The sequence below is a fragment of the Cardiocondyla obscurior genome, linkage group LG04 (genome assembly GCF_019399895.1).
Source record: "Cardiocondyla obscurior isolate alpha-2009 linkage group LG04, Cobs3.1, whole genome shotgun sequence".
In the NCBI taxonomy this organism is placed as follows: Eukaryota; Metazoa; Arthropoda; class Insecta; order Hymenoptera; family Formicidae; genus Cardiocondyla; species Cardiocondyla obscurior.
In genome coordinates this window covers 3,549,930-3,574,356 of record NC_091867.1, presented here as the reverse complement: position 1 = coordinate 3,574,356, position 24,427 = coordinate 3,549,930, and the positions used below count along the sequence as shown (strand labels likewise).

Sequence of the window (24,427 nt, the reverse complement as noted above, 5' to 3'; positions counted from 1 at the left end):
CCGACATCGAGAAACACAGAGGAGATTGGCCGTCCTCACGCTGTTCTGCATCGCGGTGAACGCAAGGCATAGCGGGATACCGCGCTGATGCACGCGACGGCAAATGCGGCACAATCGCGCCCGGTTACGAAACGATGCGTGGCAGAATTTTGATCAGCGTGATAATCGGACAATGCACAACGGTGCGCGATACAATACGAAGAAGGAGAGAAGCGGAAAGGGCGGGCGGGAGATCGAGATTAATGCACCACAAAGTACGGGATGGTGATTGTTGTCAGCGTTAATTGTTGCCCGCGATTTAATTGGCGCCGAATAAAAGTATCGCTGAAAACGAATCCCCTGGACGAGGTTGTTTAATTGTATTATCGTCGTTTAACCCTCCCGTGCCCGCGAGCAGAAAATAACAGGCGGAGAGAAAATGATAGACAATGGTGACTGCCGAGCGACATGCTTTTGTACTTAAAGTTGCACAATTTCAAGAAGACATTTCGCGCATCGGGCACGATTATGCACCTAAAGAACGAGTCATTGTTTCTACCCGGGGAACAGAGAGCAGACACCAACGCGACGCTGTTAAATGACTTTAGTTCATCATGCCACGTTACCTCGTATCACTTTCGCGAACATCGCGATACTAATTGCAACTCCGTGTTAATTGCAAGAAATTGTTTGTAAAAAGAAATTGTCGCAAGGAAGAGTTCTGTTTAATGTCTAATTAAGGAAAGTATATCGAGCCTACATAATCGGGATATCGGATTTTTCTCACAGTTACATTACCAGGACAAGATAAGCAAATTAAATTACGCGCAGTTTTTGAAATACGCGAGTAAATAAAAAGTTCAAAAGCGAGTCCAGCTAAACATACCTAGTTTCCATTTACTAACGTAATTAGTGTTTGAGAAATTGCATTTCCCAACGTTTACGACTTCCTTTATAAAAGAAAAAAATTTAAATGACGTAAGCATATACCCGAGGGATTAAAACTGGAGTAAAGTTTGAAATAAAAAGCTGAACGAACCGTCGAGCGCTAGGAGAAAAGAATTATATTTGAGTTTGCGGTGTCTAGCAGAGGCGTCTCAATTCCTAACGCGACTATCCGAATGTTAATAAATAGCGACAAGACGAGATATGAAATTATTGTCGTCCATATAACTACGGCACGATTGTCAAATGACGTTCTCGCTGTTATCTGTCGCACTCCACGTAGGCGTTAATGCGCCTGGGAATCCCTTGGAGCATTGTTACCTTGTCGTTATGTTCGATAAATATTCCGCGATATGAAACATGAACTTTTCGTTTCGTAGACGACGAGAGTAGACGATAAGATATTATTAAAAATAGACTGCGCACGGCCCGTGAATATATTGAACCACTGGCGTGGTCGCCCTTAGTCATTCGGTAAAGTACAACTACGCGAATGCATTTGTAACCCGAAGACAACCTGAATTTTCTTTCAGGCATTTTAGCAAGATGTTGATATGCTTGTTGGAAAAAAAAATTTATAAAGCCCGCGATAACGTGATTCGTGAAATTTTTACCACGAAGACTCGCCCGGCCCACAAATCTCCTCGGAAGTATCCTTTTCACTCGTAAATCTCATCGATTACTCGCGCGAGAATTATTATACCGGGAACTGTATTGATCTTCGTCGACAAAATCGCCCAACGTTTCACTTGCGCTTTCTTCACGCATAATACTTAGCCGAAATTTCACTCGGCCTCCATTCCCGTTAAACTCCGGCGCGTTGTCCACTTCGATATGCAAATAAGAACGACGATAACGCAGAAGTAACCCATCTGCGCAACCGGGTGTATCCTACCGTGATTGCGCGCTACGGGATTCCGCGGCAGAGAATTTCACGAGAATGTCAACGAATACGGGCGAGAATATGAGGACGACCGTCGTCGGCTCCGATGCTCGAAGCGAAATTCAATCTCGACGGCGATCTATACGCACGCGGCAACGATTAAACGACACCGAAAGTCCACCGCGCGATCTCGCGACACGGCGATATTAGCGTTACTAATCGATAATCTCATTATTCTCAACGAAGTTCCATCGAGGGGACGTGTTCGACGGAAAAGAGCCTCCGGCGAGCGCTTGATCGACTGAAAATTTCTTGGAAAAATACGACGGCCGGTCGTCGGCAAACCACAAGAATCTGATTATGGGTCGTTAGTAGCGAGCTGACCTAGTCGACCGGTACTACGCGTGGCTGAGTGTGCCGTTTCTGATATACGCGGAAAACTGTCCGTTCGAATTATCGAGCGCGATTTGTCAAGTAACTTCGAATCAATGGCCCCGCAAAACACATTGATCAACAAAAAGCTGAGAAACTCGACGACGAGTTATACCCGAGGAACAAACTGCAGGCGCTAGGCGCACGTGGTGCACGCGAAATTAACTACTAAAACAACGTTGTAATTAATCTTATGTTTTCTCGAAATTGGGTAAAGGAAGCAGGAATAAGATCTCGTGTCGCGGCAAATTCTTCGGAAAAGAACGTACACGCGGTTCATCGTTAAAGCAGCTTTGCGCTTATTAACTCTTTAACACCGCGACCCCCATTTCCCACGAAGACTGACAGTCGCAGCGATTTTGTACGTCCGACACGCGAATTATTTTCGGTACGTGCCGTTAGGAAAATTACGTAAAATTATCTCTCCACGCGTCTTGCTACCCGTGTGAAAGTAGGAGCGAGATTAATTTTTGCCAAAGCCGCCGCACATCGCGCAAAGTATCAGTCGCAATTAAGTCGAACTAGGTCGGCGGTCGCAAACGTGACTTCGCGATACGTGCGGGATCTGTATCGCGTGATGCGCCAGACATATCGCAGAAAAGCTAAGTTATCACCGTTAATCCAATTAATTGTAAACATCTACGAAAGAATACCGGATTTCTTTCAGCGACGCCGACTTTCTCTGATTCTACGTGCCGCGGCATGCTAATTTCATCACATTTTAAATCTGCTAGTATATTTTGCTTCATCCTTACGTGTCCTTAGTCACCGCCGAATACAACGGGACTGTTTTTATTCCTCTTATAATGTCGCATGCATCACGTAGCACTATAAGATTATATACGTAGGTGGAAGCCACTAAAGCGCTTTCTTGTAATACGCAAGAGTTTGCAATTAAACTTTAACTGCGAGAGAAAAGTAAAGAGAAATGCAAATTATTTTTATAAAATTTTCGAAGTAAATTTTACAAAAGAAATAAAAATGCTACCGTATATTTGTATAATAGAAATTCTATATCAATTCGTTAGAAATGAAATATCCAACAAATGCGCGTATTTCATTATTAAGATTTTTTTTTACACGGGGATATATGAATTAATAACCACAAAAGTTAAATTTAAATTCAGACGCAAATATCATTACGTCAAAAATTTCAAGAGATGCGCGCATTAACTGACTATTTGATGTATCCAATATGATTGACTGGGCAATTAGAACGTTATAATTATTGAACGCAAGTATTGTAGGTGACGTTCCATTAGCGCTAGTCGTTACGTTATAATAATCGACAGCAATCAATGCGAATGTCAAAAAAATCAAATGTGCCGCTGCGAAAGCTACATAGTTTACGCAAGGCGATTTATTTAAATTGGCAATCTAAAAATTTAAAACAAAAAAAAAATTTCTATTTATTGTTGGCGAACAATTCGACAGAACCAGTGTAAGAATATTTAAACATTAATGACAACATATATTAAATTGCGCTCACAGGAAAAATCGATGTTGATACGCTATGCTTACTTTTGTAATTATATTTGCAAAGAGATGATCTCAAAAGCCTTGTTAGTTATTTCATTTTAATATAAATAATTAACGCGTTGCGTAACTAATACTGATGACGTAATAATAGTGAGTGAAATTTTCAATATAATTACGCTTTATCTTTACTTTACTTTACTTTTCATCATTGTAAAATGTTTATTTCGCAATGACGCAATCATTTATTACGTTTAAATATTATTAGTATTTTGATTCAGCTCTTGAATACATTTTGTTGGCATGTAAGATAATGAAGATGAGCAACAGGGTGAGAGATGACGATTGCTATTTTAGCGCAGCTCTCTCTCTCTCTCTCTCTTTCTTTCTCTCTTGTTTCAATTTAACATTAACATTATGCGAACGAGGGTTTGCATTTCTATCATCGGTGCCTCGAAACAGGTTCCGGCTTTGGTACCTTAGAACCTTAGAAGCGTGTCTCGGTCTGTAAGTCGTAGCGCCATTACGGAGTCGGTAACAATGAGCGAACTTTAGTCAATATTATCTGGCTATTGTTTAAGTATTCTCAATCTTCTAGTCATGAAGCGAAGGAGTGATGTACATATTTAGTTCATCAGTTTGGATCAAGGCTATTCCACGAACGCAGTACAGTCGTTCCATTTTCCATTTGAAATAAACTCTTTTTCTCGTTACTTTGCGGAAAAAAAACTCAAAAATAAAATCCATCCCGAGTGCTATGGAAGCTCGTTTCTATTAATTTCGTTATTATCTACATTTCAAAAACTGTAATTGAAAAATACCCTATTAAGTCCGAATAGAATACAGTTAACGTTAGGCTGTATCGAATCGAGATTCTGACATTAACGCATGAAAAGATTTTCTTACTGGTTTTTCCAAGGAAGTTACAATTTCATTTGAACATTGCCCGTAAAATGCAATTTGGTTTGAAATTCACTTAAAGAACGTTTTCACTTGATGGTAACTATTTTCTTTAACTTGACAACGGCAGAACGAGGTCAGTGGATTTACCTTATATACATAGGAATTACAAGGAAGGAAATAATTTCAAAGGTCATCGTGATTTGGAACTTTTAATTTCTTTGGACGTTTAACGCAAAAAGAAAGAGAGCGAGAGAGATAAAATATTAAAACAAAATAATAAAAAAAAGCGGACAATTTTAATCTGAAAATATTTATAAAATAAAATTTTAGAAAAATTACTGTTTAGTCAAATAAATTTACATGTATCGACATTAATGCACGAGAATGAGTATCAACTATTGATTAATTGCATATTCGTTACGTTCGACGGTAACACTTTTTACGGATTGTCAATTGTGTGCGTCATGACGGGATGTTAACGTCGAATTGATCATCATTATCAGTTGACGGATACACCGCAAGACGTTGAAATTATGACAGCGACGATGCGCGTCGAGCATGACGTATGTCATTGCGAAACATGGGTGAAAAATTCAACTTGGAAGCCGGAACATTCTGAATGAAAGATTATTACAGTTACATACCTATTCTATAACTCTGAAAAATGTTTAGGATGATCTTACGGAGTTTATCAATCTTAATTCCCGCCCAAGAAAGACGTTCAAACGTAACGTCCGTGTTTTTGCGATGTAACATCGTTTTAAATTTGCAACACGATCATCATTTCATAACCATGTACAATACATAAAGTTTTAAAATATTGTGGCACTTTGAAATATAACTTGTTTGTGAAACCTGCTCGATCTGTACTGTACAATACTCATGTAAGAAGTGTATAAGAGTTAACTTTTTTTTTTTTTTTAAACAATTATGCTTATAAAATAAGCTCATTAGCTGAAAAACCTTATTACCTAAATTCTAAGTAAGCCGAGTCGACAGAAAAATTTAATATTGTCCCACATAAAACACGTATATAAATGATGTAAGATGAGATATCGTTATGTACTTTTTCATTATAATACATTTTAGAGTTTTTAGATACTTGCTGTTTGATATTTAATATTTTAATGAACACCCATTGCTGGCCATTAATTAATTACACGCGTGAGCGTAATGATTAAGAAAAAAAATTAATTACGGTAATTATCTTAAATCTAATTACAGCGCAGTCATGTTGCGCGAGGCGTAAAATAAAACGCGATAAGATTTGTATTACAACTTTGAAGTTAAAAATATTTCGACCAATAAGAACAAAAGTAAAAGAAGCGGTCTATAATAAAAGTTACGAGGTAAAAGCGCTAATAGGTAGTGAATTAGACGTTCTGCGCAGAGCAAGGAAAAAATAACAACCCTCGTGGAGGTTGTAACACCGACAAAATTAGGACAGTAGTTAATTAACGCGATCGCTTGCACGCATTGGTTCTTCAGTTAAATTTGCATTCGATTGCCCACAAAATGACAAGGATGGCCACGATTGGCATTATCGACTACAATTAATTAATCATTTGTCAAGATTTTCCACCGATTGTGCGAACATTGTTGTGCATACGCCTCAAATAATTAAATAACGGATAATTAAATACAAATTGTGGAGCGCGACAATTATAATTTTAATTTCAATGACATTATCGTACCGAAGCATCTCAATGATGCGTTAAGAGATTCCAATTCATATAAAAACGTATAAAACAGTCTTTATACTAAATTTGTAACATTTCGTACATTGTAATATTAATTATTTATTATCAATAATGTCAGTAAGTTCAAGTATCTTTGTAAGAAAAAATTGTCAAAAATAATGATTCCTTAAAAGCCACAATATAAAAAAGAAAAAAAACTTTAAAAAGCGATGATAAAGGGGTCACAGTGTCAAAGTTACTGCACGCAGCAATATTATGCACATATAGCTATATATTGATACGTTAATTAAAAAAAAAAAAAATGATAAGCTCTTGAACAAATCGCTATAAACGGTTTAACATTTTGGCAAGTAACACTTCGATCTTATCTTTGTACAAACATTCATGTAAAAAAAGTTCGTAAGAAAGTTATGCAAGCAGCTCTTGAGTGGAGTTATCAAGCTATAGCGAGGTCTGAAAGTGCACTCGACTACCCTACACGAAATCTCCTGAGATCGGCCTTGAAGGCACGTAATTCTACCGGCGCGATCTCACAAAGCCATATATATACTCATCAATCTCTGGATTCGGGATTATCATCAAAGTTCACGCTGATAGCAATGTCGCGATCGCCACCACCACCACCGTCACCACCACCTGGAAGATATCACCACCCACGAGTATCCCACTGTCTGCGTACCCGGCATGCACTGCTGGGTGATATCCGACTGCGCCACTCCGGTTTCCGTTCCTGTAAAAGAGGGAACGCGCGGCGCCGCCATCGTTCATTCACAACCACCTGCTCGGCGGGGTAACATCTGTCATTTGTGATCGTGCAACCAGAAGAAGCCAGCAGCCCCTTTCTTTTTCCCCCGGCCTACCCACCCTCGCGACAGCGAAGCCCGCCGTCGACGACCGCAGGATGAGGACCAACGCGACTTCCGGTCCCGTTTTCTCACTCTACATCTCGATCGTCCTACTCGTGATTTTAATTTCCGTCAGCGACAAAACGCACGCCAAACGTGAGTAATCTTACCCTCTTCGTTAATCTGTATATTTATTTTTAGCTTTTTTGACAAAATCTTTCAGTAGTAATTAGAATGATTTAAGGCCACGATAATAATTTATTAATAATACTAAAGCTAAAAAGTGGTACAAGCGCTGTTGTGAAGCTTACTTGAATGAAGAATGCCGTAAGTTAACGTAATATTTAAATTAATTGTAAATTTGTGTCGTCTAAATGTAAGTTAAAGTTCTTCTACGATAAAACGTTACGTCATCAAATGGATAAATGGTCAGTCGAACAGCAAACATAAAGCGATCAAAAATGTCAAAATAGTGTTTGTTATATGTGTTTACGCATAACTTTATTTTTCAGTCGTGCTTTTTCGCAAAAAAAAAAAAAAACTATAATTTAAACAACGCTTTGATATTTCATATATCGTCGCGTCACGTCGCTGTTTCGTCGGTCCGACATTCGACTGGTTATTTTAATTTTCTGTAGTCAAATATATTGAAACCGATTTGCGCGGGTACAAAAATGATTAAAAATGTAATATCTCAGAGAGTTTTCTATTTTTTGTTTAAATTTCTTGTCGTAAAACGATAATATTGCAAAGTATATAACTGCGGACTTAGTTATATTAGTGACATCAATCGTTCCCTTTTCGCTTGTGCAAACTGTAACAATCTACGATGTAAAGTTGGGGTAGTTATATCGCAGATTTGACGATTGCATACGCCCGCTCAACTTCCTTTTGGGTCTCGGCGCGAGCAACAGATTATTTCTGCGATGCTGTCACAAAGTTTTCCTTCTACGCAAAACTCGCGTAAAAGCGAATTATCGTTGCTCTATTGTCGTATCAAATCCATTAACTCTCGTGGTTATAAAATGTTAACATTCACGTTTTTGTGACGCAGTTATCAATTCTAACGTGGGTTAGAAACAGCACAAGCGTGGGACTAGCGCGAAAATAGAAATTTATATTAAAACTGTACGTAGCTGATATGCATATTGAATAATAAAAATTAGACTATTTATTTATAGTTTCTATCATCATACTTAAAAGTTGCAGTTTTTTTTTTTTTTAATAGGTGTTAGTTATAGAATAATTTTTTTTTATGTCCAAAAACTTCATTGAACTAATTTATGTATATTATAAAATTAATAACCATCTTGATTGCTGATAGCAAGTCTCTTATAAACTTTCAATAATGCTCTGGTTATATTATACATATATTGAAAATTAATAACTTGATTGACACATTATGCGGCGTTAAAAGCCAATGTCAGTCGAGAAAATCGCATCATAGTTAGCATCTAATGAAATAGCTTATACACGTTGTATGATAGACAAATATTACGTATATTATTAACGGCCGTGCATCTAGCCGTTAATATAATCGTTGCTCCCGACTTGTTTTACATCAGTGATTGTTTCTTGTTCGTATTTATCGAAAGAGTTAATATTAACCTTCAGTTTATTTCGTTATTAAAATGTAGTAGCTTTACATCTCAATAGTTATAAATATTTCACGGTAATATAGCGATGAAAAATTAGGCAAGTACATTTTGCACATCTTTTTTTTCGAATTAATCAGTCGATATAATCAATGCTATTAGAAACGTTTTAAGTAAAAAAGTTAGCATTTAACTTTGCGGAGCTTATAAGATTATTCGCGGTCGCAATATCGTTACGATCTTCGAGAAACTGATCAAAGTTTTATAAAAGGAAAAACAGGGCGTTATTATTTTTTTATTTAAATTTTAATTTTAGAAGAGAAGCCATCTTATTTTTATCAGAATAATTTTCTGTGATTTTTTAATTTTTTATTCTAGTTTTCAAGTTGTTGCAGATATTTTATTTCGATTTGTTTTATGGCTTGCGGATATTTTATCGAATTTTCTTCGTTTGCCGGAATTTCTTTTACCATAGCTAAGAATTCGAAGATAATATAACATGAAAATCTCGTTTGATTAATATGTTATTTAAATTTTATTTAATACTATGATTTCGTTAATAATAAAAAGCAATAATAATTATACTGTTAACGTCATTGAAATGTTGAGATAGATTAAAATGCTTTTAAAAGCACATTAAGAATTATATTATTTAATTTTGCGTGGGATTTTCTTTGATCGGGTTTCGGGTTTGCAGCTTGTAAATTCTGTTAATTAACAACGCGAGAAACAAAATACATACGCTATAACGTGTATATAACGAATCCTATTAACGACGCGTTACACGTACGCAATCGCCGAAGCATATGCAAAACGATGAAAATATGGAAATACGTTGCGTTTATATTTGCTAAAACCACTGGTCTGGAAATCTATATAAATTCTTATTCAAAAATTTCCGTAACTTTTGTAAAAAGCTGAAATGCAATATAGTGCAAATGAGTGTCAGACAAGAAAGCAGAAAGAGATTTGAAACAATTTTCTATTTTCCTATGTTACGAATTTCCTCTCATCAAAAGAAACAAGAACGGACTGCAACGATAAGTTTTACCCGGCTTTGATTATGATTGCTGCCACCAGATATGTGGTAGCTAAAGGACCATTGCATTAAACTCACAGAAAGGGTTTATAAAAGTTTCAAATATTAATATCTCTTACTTATTTACCAATTTTACATACTAAGTTTTTAACGATAAAATATCCAAGTTTTTTAATGCATTTAATGGTGATAATACATTGATAAATTTGAATAGTGTTAAAACAGAGATAGAGATAATACGATAAAAAAAAGAAAAAAAAAAGAGGAAAATTTGTCCGAAGAGATTAAATGATACAAGAACGGAATAAATTTCGTTAAATTATTCAGCTATTTACGAATATGCTACACGACCAAAAATTGCGTAAATTTTAAAATTTCAGCTTTTGTTCAATTATACATAGATAATGCAATATGTGTATGCAGAAACGGATTAACGTCAAACCGTAATTAATTTTATATTATCGCAAGGAGATTTAAAAATTAGTTTTCAATAAAAAATAGTTGAACTAAAACCAAGAGTAAAACGGATACAGGCAGTAATAATTAAAATAATAAAAAAATTAAAAAAAAAAAAATTAAAAAGAACAGTCAAACCTCGTATACATATATAAAGTTATAGAACATATTTAAAATAGATTTTCAGGAATCTGCTAAATGTTAAAGGAACATAGATTGTATCTAGAGTAAATCCATCAAAAGTGGTCTTTTAAGTAGAATGTAGGAGTTTTTGCGGGCGTGAAGTGTCACGGTGAAGTGCACTTGGGTAGATTTATATCGCGCAGATGGAATGGAATTACGCAATACGCCAGTCCATTTCACTGTAAATGTGGCCGTCGCTCAGATTGAAGTCCGAATTGTCCGGCCGTGACGCGTATTTTCGATGAGCAACGACGAATCTAGGCGCGATCAAAGTGCAAACGGGTATATATTGAAAAAAAAAAGTCGGGTCCGAAATATTCGTGTTCTCCACATGTGCAAATGTGTTACCTGCCAAGCGGTATGTTCATTTTGAGTTACTGTATCAGAGTTTACGGGATCAGAGTGATTGACGTCACTTTGATGGATGGTACCGATGACAATCAGTCGTAAATTCATAACAAGTACTTAATCAGTAATACAACTAACAAGCTTTACTTTGTCACTTGTTTAGCATAACGTAGATAATAATTTACACGCGTGATTACGTTGCAATTGTACTATCGGCGAGCGAGATGTACTTATATTGAGAAACGGATGTAAAATGTGGGGATGTTTAATGAGCCCTTTCGCAGCGGAAGCGTTCGTCCGTACAACTTTAAAAAAATGTAGCAATTTGTTTAAAAGAAAAACTACCTTGTTCAATCGCTCTGAAAAAGAAGATTGAAGTCGATCAATTAATCAGCTTTGTTCCACGTGGTAATGGAACGTACGACCTCGCGAAACAAGTAGTTTTATCGTTTGCGATTAATTTTAATTTTACAAACCACGTACTGTGAATTATATCTCTATCATTGTTATTTATTATACGTTTGTTCGTGACTTAGTGTCACCTGGTCTTGATTGATTAAAAAAATATTCGGGAACAGTTTGATTCTAAAATAACGCACAAACACGAATGTGACAGTGCAGATTGCATAAAATATGCACGATATGTAACGAAAACATATATCTTTTATGCAGACCCAACCGCATTTAGTAAATACATTATCATATTTCCAATTATTATATTGATTATACAAGTAATTCGATAGTGCGACTAATATTAATAATTACTTTCGTAGGTGGTTGCGCCTCATTCGGCCATTCCTGTTTCGGCGCTCACGGCAAAAGATTCGATTCGACCGTACAGCATTTGGAAAAAAACCCGAGTATTCAAGAATCTGATGTACCGTCGCTAAACAATGGGTTACCTTACTTTTTTTCGGACAATGAATTTCGAGAACGACCCGATCAGTCCTTCATGAGGAGTCGCAAAGATACGCAGCCGTTCGACGTTTATCCTCTTTCTTCTTTAGTAGACCGATGGGTACGTTTTTAAAAACGAATATAACTAAGGGATTCCTTTGCAAATTTTGCGCTAAATATGTATACGTGAGAGCTACAGCTTAACCGATTCTAAACGACTTTTTATAGATATTTCTGTAAAGTATTTCTCGGCGAGAATATTCTCGGTGGTTCGCCACTAACTTATCGCGAGGTAGCAATCAAATCATTTTTAGTTGGATTCTAATTCGAATCTTCGACTTCACAGCATTACACGATTCTCAACTCCACGATTTGCTACTAAAACCGCTTATAGATATAAAATAAAAAAATTTGTTCAAATAAAAAACAAAAAAACAAAAATAGCGTTTGCCGTAAGAAAAAGTATCGACCGAAAGTTGCTTCTCGAGTGCGAAATAGTTAAAAGGGTAGAAAAATCTTCTAACGACCGAAAAATAAGAGAACGCCCCTTGCGTTACCTGAAACTGCTTTGTGCTAACCGCAAGTTACATGAAACTATAGAAATAAAAAAAAAATAAAAAAAAAACGTACGTTAGTGAAGAACAACTAAAGAGAGATGCTGTGTTTTTCAGATGGCATCACATCGCCGCCTTCATCGTACAGATACAGACATCACCAATAAGTAAAGGAAACAAAAGGGATAATTACCCGTCTATGTCGAAACTAAGCAGTTTCGTTTATATCCGCGCACATCATGTATCCAAAAGGATTAATTTGTATTATTAAGATTTTAACTGATTGATACGGCTTAGCTCATTTAGTTATAACTATATTTAGTAAACATATATGAACGAATTATTGTACAATATATGTGTCACTACATTTTAGTTATAACTACTTACGTGTATCATGTTCCATTTCTTTTTATACTGATGCGACAATCACATTTCTTACAAATTATTATAAATCGATATAATTTATTATAGCGGCATTAAAAAAAAATAGCATTAAAATTTTTATCGATATTTCTTGCTGTACATTTGTATATTTTGATTATTATTCTTTTTTAAATATTATAATATTAATTTAATCACGTCTCTCAATTGTTCTCACATTGAATCGCCATTGTTCTAAACCCTACGTTTGACTAAACTTGAATGTAACTCATATGCAGTCTCGAGATTGCGTCTTCTATACTTCGTGACATTTTATTTTCCATAGATAACTGTGACTGCTGCATGAATTGTCGGTAACATTTGCCATCATCGTGTGATAACAACTTACTGTTCGTTTTATCGTCCGCTGTCGAAAAACCATCGACGTTTTACGAATAATATTAAATTATGAAAATTGTCCGAATACACACATTTAAAAAATATTACTTTTTTCCGTCGTTACCGTTTGTTATTTGCGAAATTATTATTTCGTAAGTTAGCTCATTGTATTATGGAATTGTTAATAATAATTATTTATTATTTTTATACCCATGTAATAACTGGAATGAGCGCCATCGAAATTACAATCTATCGGTATTGATACAATTCAATTTTTAGCATGCACTTTATATTATTCATCTTGTGTTTACGCATAATACAATAATGCAATAATTAGCTTTACAATTTTCTTTTTTTTTATGTAGTTTAAAACTATAATTACGATGTAATAGCTATTTAAATTGCGAAACAGCTTTACTTATAGTTTTCGATTCATGTAAAAATTGAAGTAAAATAAACATCAACAGATATCGAAAAAGTTCGAAGATTGAATTAAATATTTGAGACTGTTTTACTATTTTCATATATGTATATATAACGATACACACTTTTACAAGATTTTTATCGATATGCGTTTTAATTTTAATCGACTTTCAATACGTATATATTAAATAATATTAAATCAAGGTTCCATATTTGTTCGCTAAGATTTACAGAGCCGAAGAAATGAAGGTAAAGCTCACCCAATTTTACACAGATAACTATTCTGTAGCAAGAGATGTGCAGTCTCGCTAATTAAAGTAGAATGTTGCAATAATCAATGAAAGTATTCGCGAAATTGCGATTGCACCGGAATAACGTTATACTATCGAAAGTTTTATTAGAGATGAGTATAATATTTCCTAAGTAAAGATTCATATATTTCTCCATGTGGAGATCACTAAATCAAATAATAATTTAATAAGAAAACACATATATATGTTTTTACAGGAATTATTACACATTATTACTTCAATGGACTTGTTCTTTAAAACAGTTTTCGTCGCAATATCTTGCAGTCTTTTACATTCTTATATTCCTTTTATTTCGTATCTCTATTCCTCTCATTCTGAAAGCAAACGTTTCGTTAAGTAAGTGGATATTTGATACATTAACATTTATAAATACTTAATTATTAAAAAAAAAGAAAAAACTATTTGGTAAGATAATTGTTAAAATCGTGAACCATACCAGTAACTTGAATATATTTAACTTTTGAGGATCGGTTATTGGCATACTAGGTTCTCCAGATGAAATTAGGAAGATTTCTCGATTATTTTTAAGATTTTCGTTCATATTACGTACTGTATCTTTCGTATTACTAATTCTCCTCTCGTTACCTTCGCTTTCGTTATTCATGGGAATTCTGCAATTAGGTGTGATGCATAATATTATTAAGTAATACGTTAATATATTTATAATGTTAATTTTTTATTAAGATATCATTCGACTTTTGTTCCCCAGTTTTTGCGGGAACATCACCTGATCGACTCGGTGTCTTCGTCGGTAATCGGTGCCGCATCGTGATCCCATTTTGGCGAGACGTACGACCTATTCTTGAGGAAACCACCCCATCGATCGCGATATTTATCCGTTAGCGGTAATACGGGCTGTCCGGCAATCAAATGAGACAGAATCCATTGCGTCTTGAAGGAAGATGCGAGGTCATTTTGCGGAGATTCGTTTAAAAGAACCTTGCCCGCCAAGATACGCATAATAGGTGCACCCTGAACATCGCTGCGCTTTCCGTGCGCTAAAAATTTTTTTTTTAATGTTATAACTGCGATATATCGCTAATAGTGCAAGATATTAAAACACTTACTATTATTAAAAATAATATTACGTACCTCCCCAACAAGAATGCCCATAGCTTAGACAGGATCCTGGATTGTAATGCATATATTAATATAACTGATATAACTGAACGTACTATTTCCGAACTTGTAACACTATTCGTTTTTATGTCTTGTGTCGCGCGGTAGAAAAGTAGAAATCAAACAACGGCGGAAATGAATGGAATTCGTATTCAGTACATTATAAAAAGCATAAAAATTTATTTAAATATTCTTAGTGCCACTACGTTCCACAGTGGATGCTTCACTATAGAGTCCTACTACTAAAAATAAACTTGTAAATCATTTTAGAGCGATAAACGATATGGAGAAGTTTGTCTCGGCATTTTTTATACGCGATAAATGTCAGGACAGACAATATTCCGTAAAATTGGCTTTATGCTATTACTTTATTATGATTTCACTCAACGTTCCGCTTTAGAACTCAGATTTTATTATGCTCTTACTGAAAAGAACTTGCTTACTCCAAGAAATAATATTAAGGAATTATTAAAAATAATTAAAAAAAATTTTTTTATTAATGTCAAGTGCCACAGGTACCGTGTATAACGGTATAATAAAGTTTTCATTTTAAGATAATTAAGAATACGATTAACATACTGTTGTAATTAAGGGATCATCGATTGCCGATTCCGTTTGTAAAGTGATTTAGAATTAAAAGTCCGCGTGCGCTTGTGCGTTATAAATTTAGAATAGAATCTCGATAAACGAATAAGTAAGAAATAATTGAAATTGCGATATCAGGATTAAAGGAATGCTTATCGACAGGGTTGCAATGGGACAAATGAAATTAACAGCATGGATAGTTATTCGCGTTTCATTTTTGAACCGGAAAAAGATCCGGATGGAAAAAAGCAACCGTACCTCTCTCTTTGTTCGAAAGCAAGGTGCGTTCATATAAGGAAGAAAAATTCGCTTTTATCCATCCATGCAAATATTCGTAAGATAATATCTTTGTGTGAGACATGTACATAATATGTCAAGGGAATTTGAAATATGTACTCGATAGCACCGACTTTCAAGGCATGAACGACTCATCTTTCAAAGCGTTTTTCATGTTTTTCGCTAAACTCTCGATATGACTTAAACATTAAACTATAGGTATTATTTTTTAAATATTAATTCAACGGTTTTGATGTATTCAAGATGTGTCTTATTCACAAAAATTATGATAATCATTACGGAAATGGCTGGCCAACGGCTATAAGAGCATAAAGAATAAGAACCACAGACTTTCGCTAGAGATAGTTTAGATTTAATTTCAATCTCATCATCGTGGATGCTATGTTTAAAATTTAATTCGATGGAAAACTTTGCTTTCAAAAAAAAAAAAAATAATTTAAATTATTTTCATATCACGTTATTGCATTTTACGGCATTAAAAAAAAAATGTTATGAGCGCATTTCTCATGATAAACCACTTAGCGTTTCGCAAACACTATAATAAACTCGCATCTCTTTATTTCAAATTAATGGCCATATATCCGAGAACAGCCACAGATATTGCAATGTCTTTTGAATAATTACTTTCCGCCCAATGCGTAAACAAAATGCAATAAACATTTTCTCAGTTACTTAGACGTGTTTCTGCAAAGGTTCTGTAAGCCATCCAATGAGCACTCGAGTTGGCTCTCATGAAAATGTAATCGTGATTAAAGAATAATAAGATACAACTGCTATGAGATTTGCATTTGGCTTATGCTCGGTCGCGCTGTTTCATAAATATATCACGTAGAAGCAAATATATTATAATTTGTCGAAATTGTCGTTTCGCACCAATTAACTATCATTGATTTTTGAAATAACGTTAAGTAATTAGAAATCAATAATGGAGAAATAGACAATACATATGTACAATTAAATTTTGTCGATTTTTCATTAACAATAAAAGATACAATTTAAAGGAAAAAAAAAGTTCACGAAATTAAGCGTACGTTTTATACATAAATATTATCATAACGATAAAGATCTCGAAACGTGACGTAATATAATTAAAAAAAGAAAAAAAAATATTATACTTATCTAAAACATTACAATTTCCAGCCATAATTAATTCAAAATTAAGAAAGTGTAAAAAATAGAATTATAATTAAAAAATGTACTGTACCCACCAGCTGCGCATCCGGCAAAGCAGAAGATTAACATGACAGTGCAAGTCTGCATGAGGATTGTCAAAGCGCGAGGTTTTTTCAAAGTTAATGCCATGTGATATTTTAAGCTTCTCTATATAAACAATTGAGTAGATACGTTCCGGAAATGTTACCCGAGATTGCTTGCTACCTGGAAATTAATTTTACTTTGTTTTTTCTTAAAGAGATAGCTATTTTTAGATAAATACCTCGGCGACTTTCACCTCTCGAAAAAAAACTCTACCTTTATCTTTTTCTTTTTTTTTTACACACTCGAAAGATAGTGCGCGTACGTCACTTCCGTTCACTCTTACAAAGACGAGCGAAACACCGTTATAAGGATTACAAACGTGTTGCGCACGTTTACACGAATGTGAAAATTTTTGTTCGCGAAAGAAGGGTCGATTTCGATCAAAGAGATCGGCAACTGAACTCAAAGTCGGGGGTGTCGCGACCACGGCTTTTATATACGGTAGCGAGCTCTACGGTGGTGCATGGTGGGGTAACTGAGCGACGCCACCCTCCGGATGCGCACCTGCGTCGGTGACGACGAACTTCGTGCAAGCGAACAAAAACAATCGTCGTGGGTGGGATTTAATTGAAAATTTACGATAATACTGGGATTTTGATGTTAGCCCCGAATAGATACTGAAAACGTTTTTAAATCCAAATGCATGAAATACTATTTAAAAAATAGATCACCCGGTGGTGTCTATTTCAATACAATCAAGAAAATCTGATTACAGAAAAAAAGGGTTTTCCAATAATCTTAAATAAATTTTTGCCTCATGTCATGTAGATTAGATATTGTATTATTCATCAGAGCATTAATTCATACGCTTAATTTAGTTCTACATGCCAAATTTCAGACTAGTCAACTAATAATTCAGAATTATCTTCCTTTTAGCTCACTACTAATTTCATTTCTTTAATTTCGACATTAAATATTTTCGTAGTGTAATCAAGTATTGAAGCTTGACTAAAGTAAATTACGTACGATGTTAAATAGCTTTTAAATTGAGAAGTAATTAACGTTCTGTTATGAATTTGCGTAATCTGAGACTCAACTTTCATCTGAAGCTTCTTCAACTCGTGTTGCATGAAACTCGAGATTATTTTTGTTTGTTTAACAAACATGCAGAATGTTTGCGATTCTTAAAGCGTTTACTTCATATGCGGATATACGAATAGAAGCGCATATGCAAAATTTAGAGCCCAGCATAAACGCGGATGCATCCACGACAATATTTTACTCGTATCCGATGGCCAGGCAATGACTATATACATATGTATGCATTTAGAAATTTGATACGCAAGAAAAGTGTTCAGAGAAAATTTTTATGTACGTTCGTAAATTTTTTTTTTAAAGAACGAGACAACCAGCTTTCCGATCGCATTTTTTAACATAAATACTTTAACATAATTATATATTTATCTGACTTAATTAACGCACTGCTAATACGTCTGTTAGTTTTCACGTGAACCCTTTATTAAAGATCACGTATTAAATAATTGGATAAATCGTATTAATATCACGTTTCAAGACAAGTAACATCTTCCAGAAAATAGTGATCTGAGTTATCCAGCATTATTGTTAGTATAAGCCTGTAATTTGTTGAGATATGTTGGTGGCCATGTGGCCGCAAGACTTGTAATTAGATATTATCCGGAGAAAACTCGTAACAGCACCTCGTGCCAAGAAATATTTCTTACAGCAATTATAAATTAAACTTTTCGCCGAAATGCTACCACGTGCGTTTTCACCCTCTGTCGAAATAAGAACGTGTCTCGAAAAATAGTTATTACGTTTTTCAAATTACCTAAATGGATCTAAATAAACCTCGAGTTTCGCTGACGCATCCGCGGGGAAAGCGCAACAAGTTCCTGGACAGCTGTAGATCAGCTGGACCCTCGTAAATGGTACAAATATCTCATAGTGCGCCGCGTCGCATCGCGGATACAAATATAAATACATGTACCAACAATTTCAGTCAGCCGGCAAATACGGATCAATATTGTATCGCGTACCCGCGGAATTAAATTGATAAAAACGCAATATAATTAATAAACATTTCTGCTAATAGATTGTAGAAAATTTGCGCAAAATATTTACGACTTAATTTATCGTCCTAAGTATGTTGTTCGAGATACTACGGTAAATAAACGCGGACTAATGACTGACTTTCTGCCACTTTGGAGTGTCGAAGTATCGAGTGCATCGCGAGTGTATCGAAGAGCTCAATATCGTCGTGTAAGAATCATGTCAACAGCCCTGTGTGTCACCCGTACCGTTTCATCACGAGGGAGAGTGATCTCGCGCGCTAGTCGTAAAGCCTAAGTCATCAGAAAGAGGAAGAGTGGCACAAGTCGCTTTCGTTGTCAATTACTTTTGCGGCCCTTCACATAGAAGGCAATAACCGGGCGATTTAATCTAACGCGTACGGAGAATAGTCACCGAATTACGCATTTGAATGTTAGGCCGCTTTCGTCACTTCGCAGCATTCACGATTAATATAATTTTATGGTACCGGCTTCAATGGCGCGAAACCAGTGCTGGATCGATATACAACCTTTTCTCTTCCAAATGGTGCGCGAATTGTACTCGCTGGATTTTTTATCACGACAATTTTATTTGTATTTAATGAAAAAGCGGATTATTATTTTTAAACCAAAGCATTTTTTTTTGTCCTGCTCAAATTTCATATTCAAAGAAGAGAGAAAGAGAAAGAGAAAAGTATATTAAAAAATTTTCATATTCATTAAATTCTCGAGTTAAAAATTAAAAAAAAATAATATGCAAGCACAATTCCTTCTTCTTATAATTCGCTAAGCTTCTTAATATAATCTATTTAAATCTATGAGCGAAATTCCTACTCGCTTATTAAACTCGACGAATCCCGAAAAGAATTTCCTAAGCGTCAAGAGGCAATATGCTGAATCATTAGCTTTGCAGGAAGTGTTTTACGAACACTAGAGATATGTCCCTCGATACTGCCTGATGCCGGATTTCGCGATAATGAGATTTCTTCGACTTTCCGGAAATTAAGATGTAATTCGGTATGTAATGGGATTCCGCTGATAATCCCATGACAAAAATATGTATGTTAAATACAGATTTGCCGATTTTCATCTTCCATGTTTTTACTTCTTTACTCAGCTGATGAGAACGTGGTTTTAATTCAGAAAGTTCGAAACACTCTAGCAATTTCGGACCTATTATTATTCTCTCGCTCGATCGATTGGAATATTCATGAGGTTAATTGAATTAAGTTCATTATCAGTTCACAACTTGTTAACGTTTAATTTTCGCATACCTCGCAAAAGTCATAATCGCGAAACATTTGTATTATACAAAAAGATATATCTCTATCGTTAATTTCGACGTACTTATGGAATTGATTCTGACATAATTAGATCATCTATTTATTAATAGACAATCCTCTTTCTCCAACAATAAACTTTGTTACACCTACAAGCCAATGAGATACGCGAGCGGGTAAATTTAATGCAATTTTGGTGTGGTGGAGCGTCGATCCTACGTAAGTACATAAATACCGCGTACACGTTGCCTAGGATATCTGTTCTCCGGCGGCCCAAGTATTACGCAAATAATTTGCGAACGCTGGTGGAAGAGAATTTCGAAAACGTAACGAGAGCCACGCACATCGGGCGACGATGTCGCGTATACGCAAGCACGGACCATTTCGCAGCGGCATCCGATATGCGCTTGCAATAAAAAAGAGGAATAAACGGGCCGCGTAAAATGTATACAGCGTGTCGATTCTGTAGAGGCAGCCCCCGTAGGTGGCGGGGCTCCGTTATCATTCTATTTTCGTAATCGTGCGGATTTAAGCTCCTTCATACGTCGTGGTGTGGTAAATTCGACTCCATGACGTCGCGCGCATTATACAAGCTCGTCTCTCGCAAATGTGCCGTCAAAAAGCCTCGGACGTGAATCCGCCGGCATTGACGATTTGCAAAAACGCGGTTCGATGAACCGTGCAAGGCCGAAAGGGATCTCCCGTACTTCCGCAAGGTCTCGCGATATTAATCGCGCCCTTACGACGCGAGATATTAAATAAATAATTATTTTCTCTTCTCCTTTTAGATCGTTGCCGCTATTATTAGAGTAGCTTCTTAAATTCGCGAAGGCTTTGGAAAATTAAAAAAAAAATACTTTTATATGATAAAAGTTTTGACGTTTTTAAAAAACAAAAAGATCTCGGCAAATACAATAAACGTAGACGTTGTTATTTTTGCGTTGACCAATTGATTCATATAAAATTAGTACATTTTTATAATATTTTTATAAAGTAGACGCGTGCACAAATTTTTGTTAATATAAACAAAAATATGCGTATACTATACACGTATTTCTATTTTTTTTATTTAATAGGAATTTATATTACTTGTAATATGATAGTGCATGTTACAGGAGAAAGACAATTTATTGGCGTTTTGTTTGTATTTTTAACTAAACTGAGAAATATGAAACTGCCAAAAATGTGGCGAAAATCCATGTTTAATTGTTGAAATTCGAAGGCGATGGATTTAAATGACAATGTTTGAAAAAAAATGTGTAAACGTTAAAAAATAAATTTTTCACATTTTATATTAAACGCCAAAAAAAATTTTAATAACATGATAAATAACATAATAACCATTTTATCGTTTTGTAATGCATGCATATAGACTCACTTTGTTTTTCCGCAAAATTTTTTAATCAAGAACTTTGTCGCGGTTTTTCGCATTTTACGACATTAATGTGGCTCTTTTTTATTCCCATTGTACGAAGCAAAATCAGATAAGGAGAGTGAAGAACGATGTCAAAAGCTTTCGGCAGCGTTTGTATTATCTGGGAATATATCGTGTGAATTGGTAAAAATGTGACGTGAATGTCAATTAGAATGAAAATGTAAGAATGGTGCGATAGAAAGCATTCGAAATTTGTTATACTAGAAGAAACCATGTGCGCGCTACGTGCGCGCTATTTTTTAAAAAACTCCAATTACAAACTACGAAAAGAAAATCATGTGACATGTTACACCGGCAGAACTCAACATCTTTACTGAAGCTCATGCAGATTGGCAAGTCGCATGCTTTTTTTTACAAATTCTTTATTTAATTGTCTTATTATATATATTTTATATATATTTATATATTTATATATATATTTGTACTAATATATATTTCTTTCAGTGAAATAATGTGGAAAGCATCAAAAATTTTTAACCACACCGGTTGTATTTAAAGAAAATATTAAAAGTATGTACAACCGACAGTCCGCAGTCTGTTTAAGTGGGACGGGAAATTTTTGCTGCATTGCACATAAAAAATTTACATTACATTATTTATCCTATCTTAAAAAATTGGTGAGTGACGCATGAATTAACTTTTACCTTATTTTCAATTTCGAATACTCAGCTAAATTTTATCTGTACGTAAAACACCTGACGCAGTGCGTTTATTAGCGCGTGTCTGTGTAAATCATTTAATATAATTTTTTGAATTTTAAATAATTTGAAACGCTATCGCAACGATAATAAGCCACGTCTCTTTTGGAACTTTGTTAAAGCTTATAGTTTACAGCTAAAAGCTCCTGCGATAAATCTGATTTTACAATAACGTTGCAGTCACCGGTATGTACCGAGTTCTTTGATAACGTGAAATGTTACCGCAGGATGGTGATACTCGACGTACGTTCTACAACGAGTACTGGTTGATGGCGAACGTACGTTACCGCGTTACGGTAAAATTATACGCTACAATTATAATTTTTCTACCCGAGTTCCAACTAACAAAACAATATTTAAAATAACTTTAAATTATTAAAAATATATTTTTATTTTTTATTTTAAATATTTTTGTTGCATTGAATTGCCTATAATGCTGCAGATTTAAAGCGGTACGAGTAAATAATTTTTTATTTCAAACAGATTATTTGCTTTTAAATAAGAAAATATATTTATATGTAAGTGTAATAATTTTTATACTAATAATAATTAATAAATTTTTATAATATAAATTTTTAATTAAAAACTGTACATTATAATTGAGATAAAAATAATACCGCTTAGGTTTGTGGAAAGCAGATAACGGTTAAACCGAAATGTGTGTAGTGCCACGTTTAATAGGGACTACTAGTGTCATCAGATGCTGTAAAGGCTTATTGTGAGCGGAACGTAACGTTATAAAGGAAAGTAGTGGTTCAAGCAATTTTGCTGTCAGAGGCGATATCATAAAGCTAGATAAATCTCTAGACACTTCCGCCCTACCTCGTTTTGTAAACTCATTTCAAGATAATTATTCGCAATAAGTGACAAAGCACGAAACTTATATCTCACGTTTCTCTTTTTTTTTTTTTTTTTTTTTTTTTTATCAGTTGAACATCTTAAAGATTTTTTAAAATTACGATGGTTTCAAAAGATTTACTCGTTATAATTATATGCTTTACGCAAAGTAAGCACAACAAATAACGATATAATATACAGGTTCTTTATAAAAATGTAAAATACACTATAAAAGATATTGAATTACCCTAAGCGGATTTAAAATGTTTATCTTATCGGTATTAAGTAAAAATCTGAAAAATCGATAAGTCCAATATCAAGTAAGACTTACTTAATGCAGTTGCATCTTTTTTACATTCGGTTGCTTTTAAAATGCCGACTCAGCAGCCATATCGGTGATGTTCTGAGGCTCGACATCTCGGCTTGGCTCGAATTTTATCTCGTCAAACTTATCACTCTGCAGCAATTCACGATTCAGTAATTCGCGGTCAAGTGTCAATTTTCGACTAGTCACGATATACCCGCTATATTAAATTTAATGTAAAATAATATTAATAATTAAAATTTATATTAAAATTGCAAAATATTCCTGTTTACAGTTGCGATCAATACTCAACCCCTACGTAAAAATTACATCTACCAACACGTGCCAATTCAACTTCGACTGTTATTCTCGTTGACTTTCCTTTCGCTTAAATATTTCCATAAATTAAGTTTTCAAAAAATTCAATTCTAAATAACGTCAGTTGTACACGCAAGTCATTTTACGTGTCGCACTTTTTCTTTATTTATAAAAAATATTATATTATTTATCAGTGCGCATTCAATTTATCGCTCGAAAGTCGAGATGCTGAAAGACTTCATGACTTTTAAATACGATTTTACGAAGCCTCCGGTGAGCTCGCGTCGCTTGAACGTAAATCAAAATACGTCGTTAATGCATACACGTGTCCTCAATTATTTTACAAATGCTACGCAATCAAGGAGGAAGCAGAATAGATCATTGGTGCACATGGAGCCTGGCTCCGCGGATCTGTCTGACGAAGGAAATGAGCGGATGGAGCTTAAGGGGCCGGTCTGCGCAAGCACAGGTGCAAGTTCGAGGGTATAAAGAGGAGAAGCTCGGGCTCGCGGTGCGCACTTTGTGCTTCATCTGTCCGTCATACAGATCGCACAATTGCA

At 34.9% G+C, this 24,427-nt stretch overlaps 2 protein-coding genes across 3 annotated transcripts; one reads left to right on the top strand and one right to left on the bottom strand.

The window, feature by feature from the left end:
- Positions 1-6,794: 6,794 nt before the first annotated feature.
- LOC139102299 (uncharacterized) lies at positions 6,795-12,637 on the top strand. Its single transcript, XM_070656105.1, has 3 exons — positions 6,795-7,319; positions 11,558-11,802; positions 12,353-12,637. The coding sequence occupies exons 1-3, from the start codon at positions 7,220-7,222 to the stop codon at positions 12,404-12,406; spliced, it is 399 nt and encodes a 132-aa protein (XP_070512206.1). The 5' UTR covers positions 6,795-7,219; the 3' UTR covers positions 12,407-12,637.
- An 888-nt stretch (positions 12,638-13,525) lies between these two features.
- Positions 13,526-17,413, bottom strand: Ccha1 (neuropeptide CCHamide 1). 2 transcript variants are annotated; one of them, XM_070656097.1, is made up of 6 exons: positions 17,165-17,413; positions 16,938-17,106; positions 14,821-14,856; positions 14,456-14,726; positions 14,165-14,339; positions 13,526-14,042 (listed from the first exon to the last, which is right to left on the bottom strand). In XM_070656097.1, the coding sequence occupies exons 2-6, from the start codon at positions 17,029-17,031 to the stop codon at positions 14,016-14,018; spliced, it is 603 nt and encodes a 200-aa protein (XP_070512198.1). In that variant the 5' UTR covers positions 17,032-17,106; positions 17,165-17,413; the 3' UTR covers positions 13,526-14,015. The 2 variants fall into 2 exon arrangements, with proteins under 2 accessions (XP_070512198.1, XP_070512197.1); XM_070656096.1 differs by having other exon boundaries at positions 17,200-17,412.
- Positions 17,414-24,427: the final 7,014 nt, after the last annotated feature.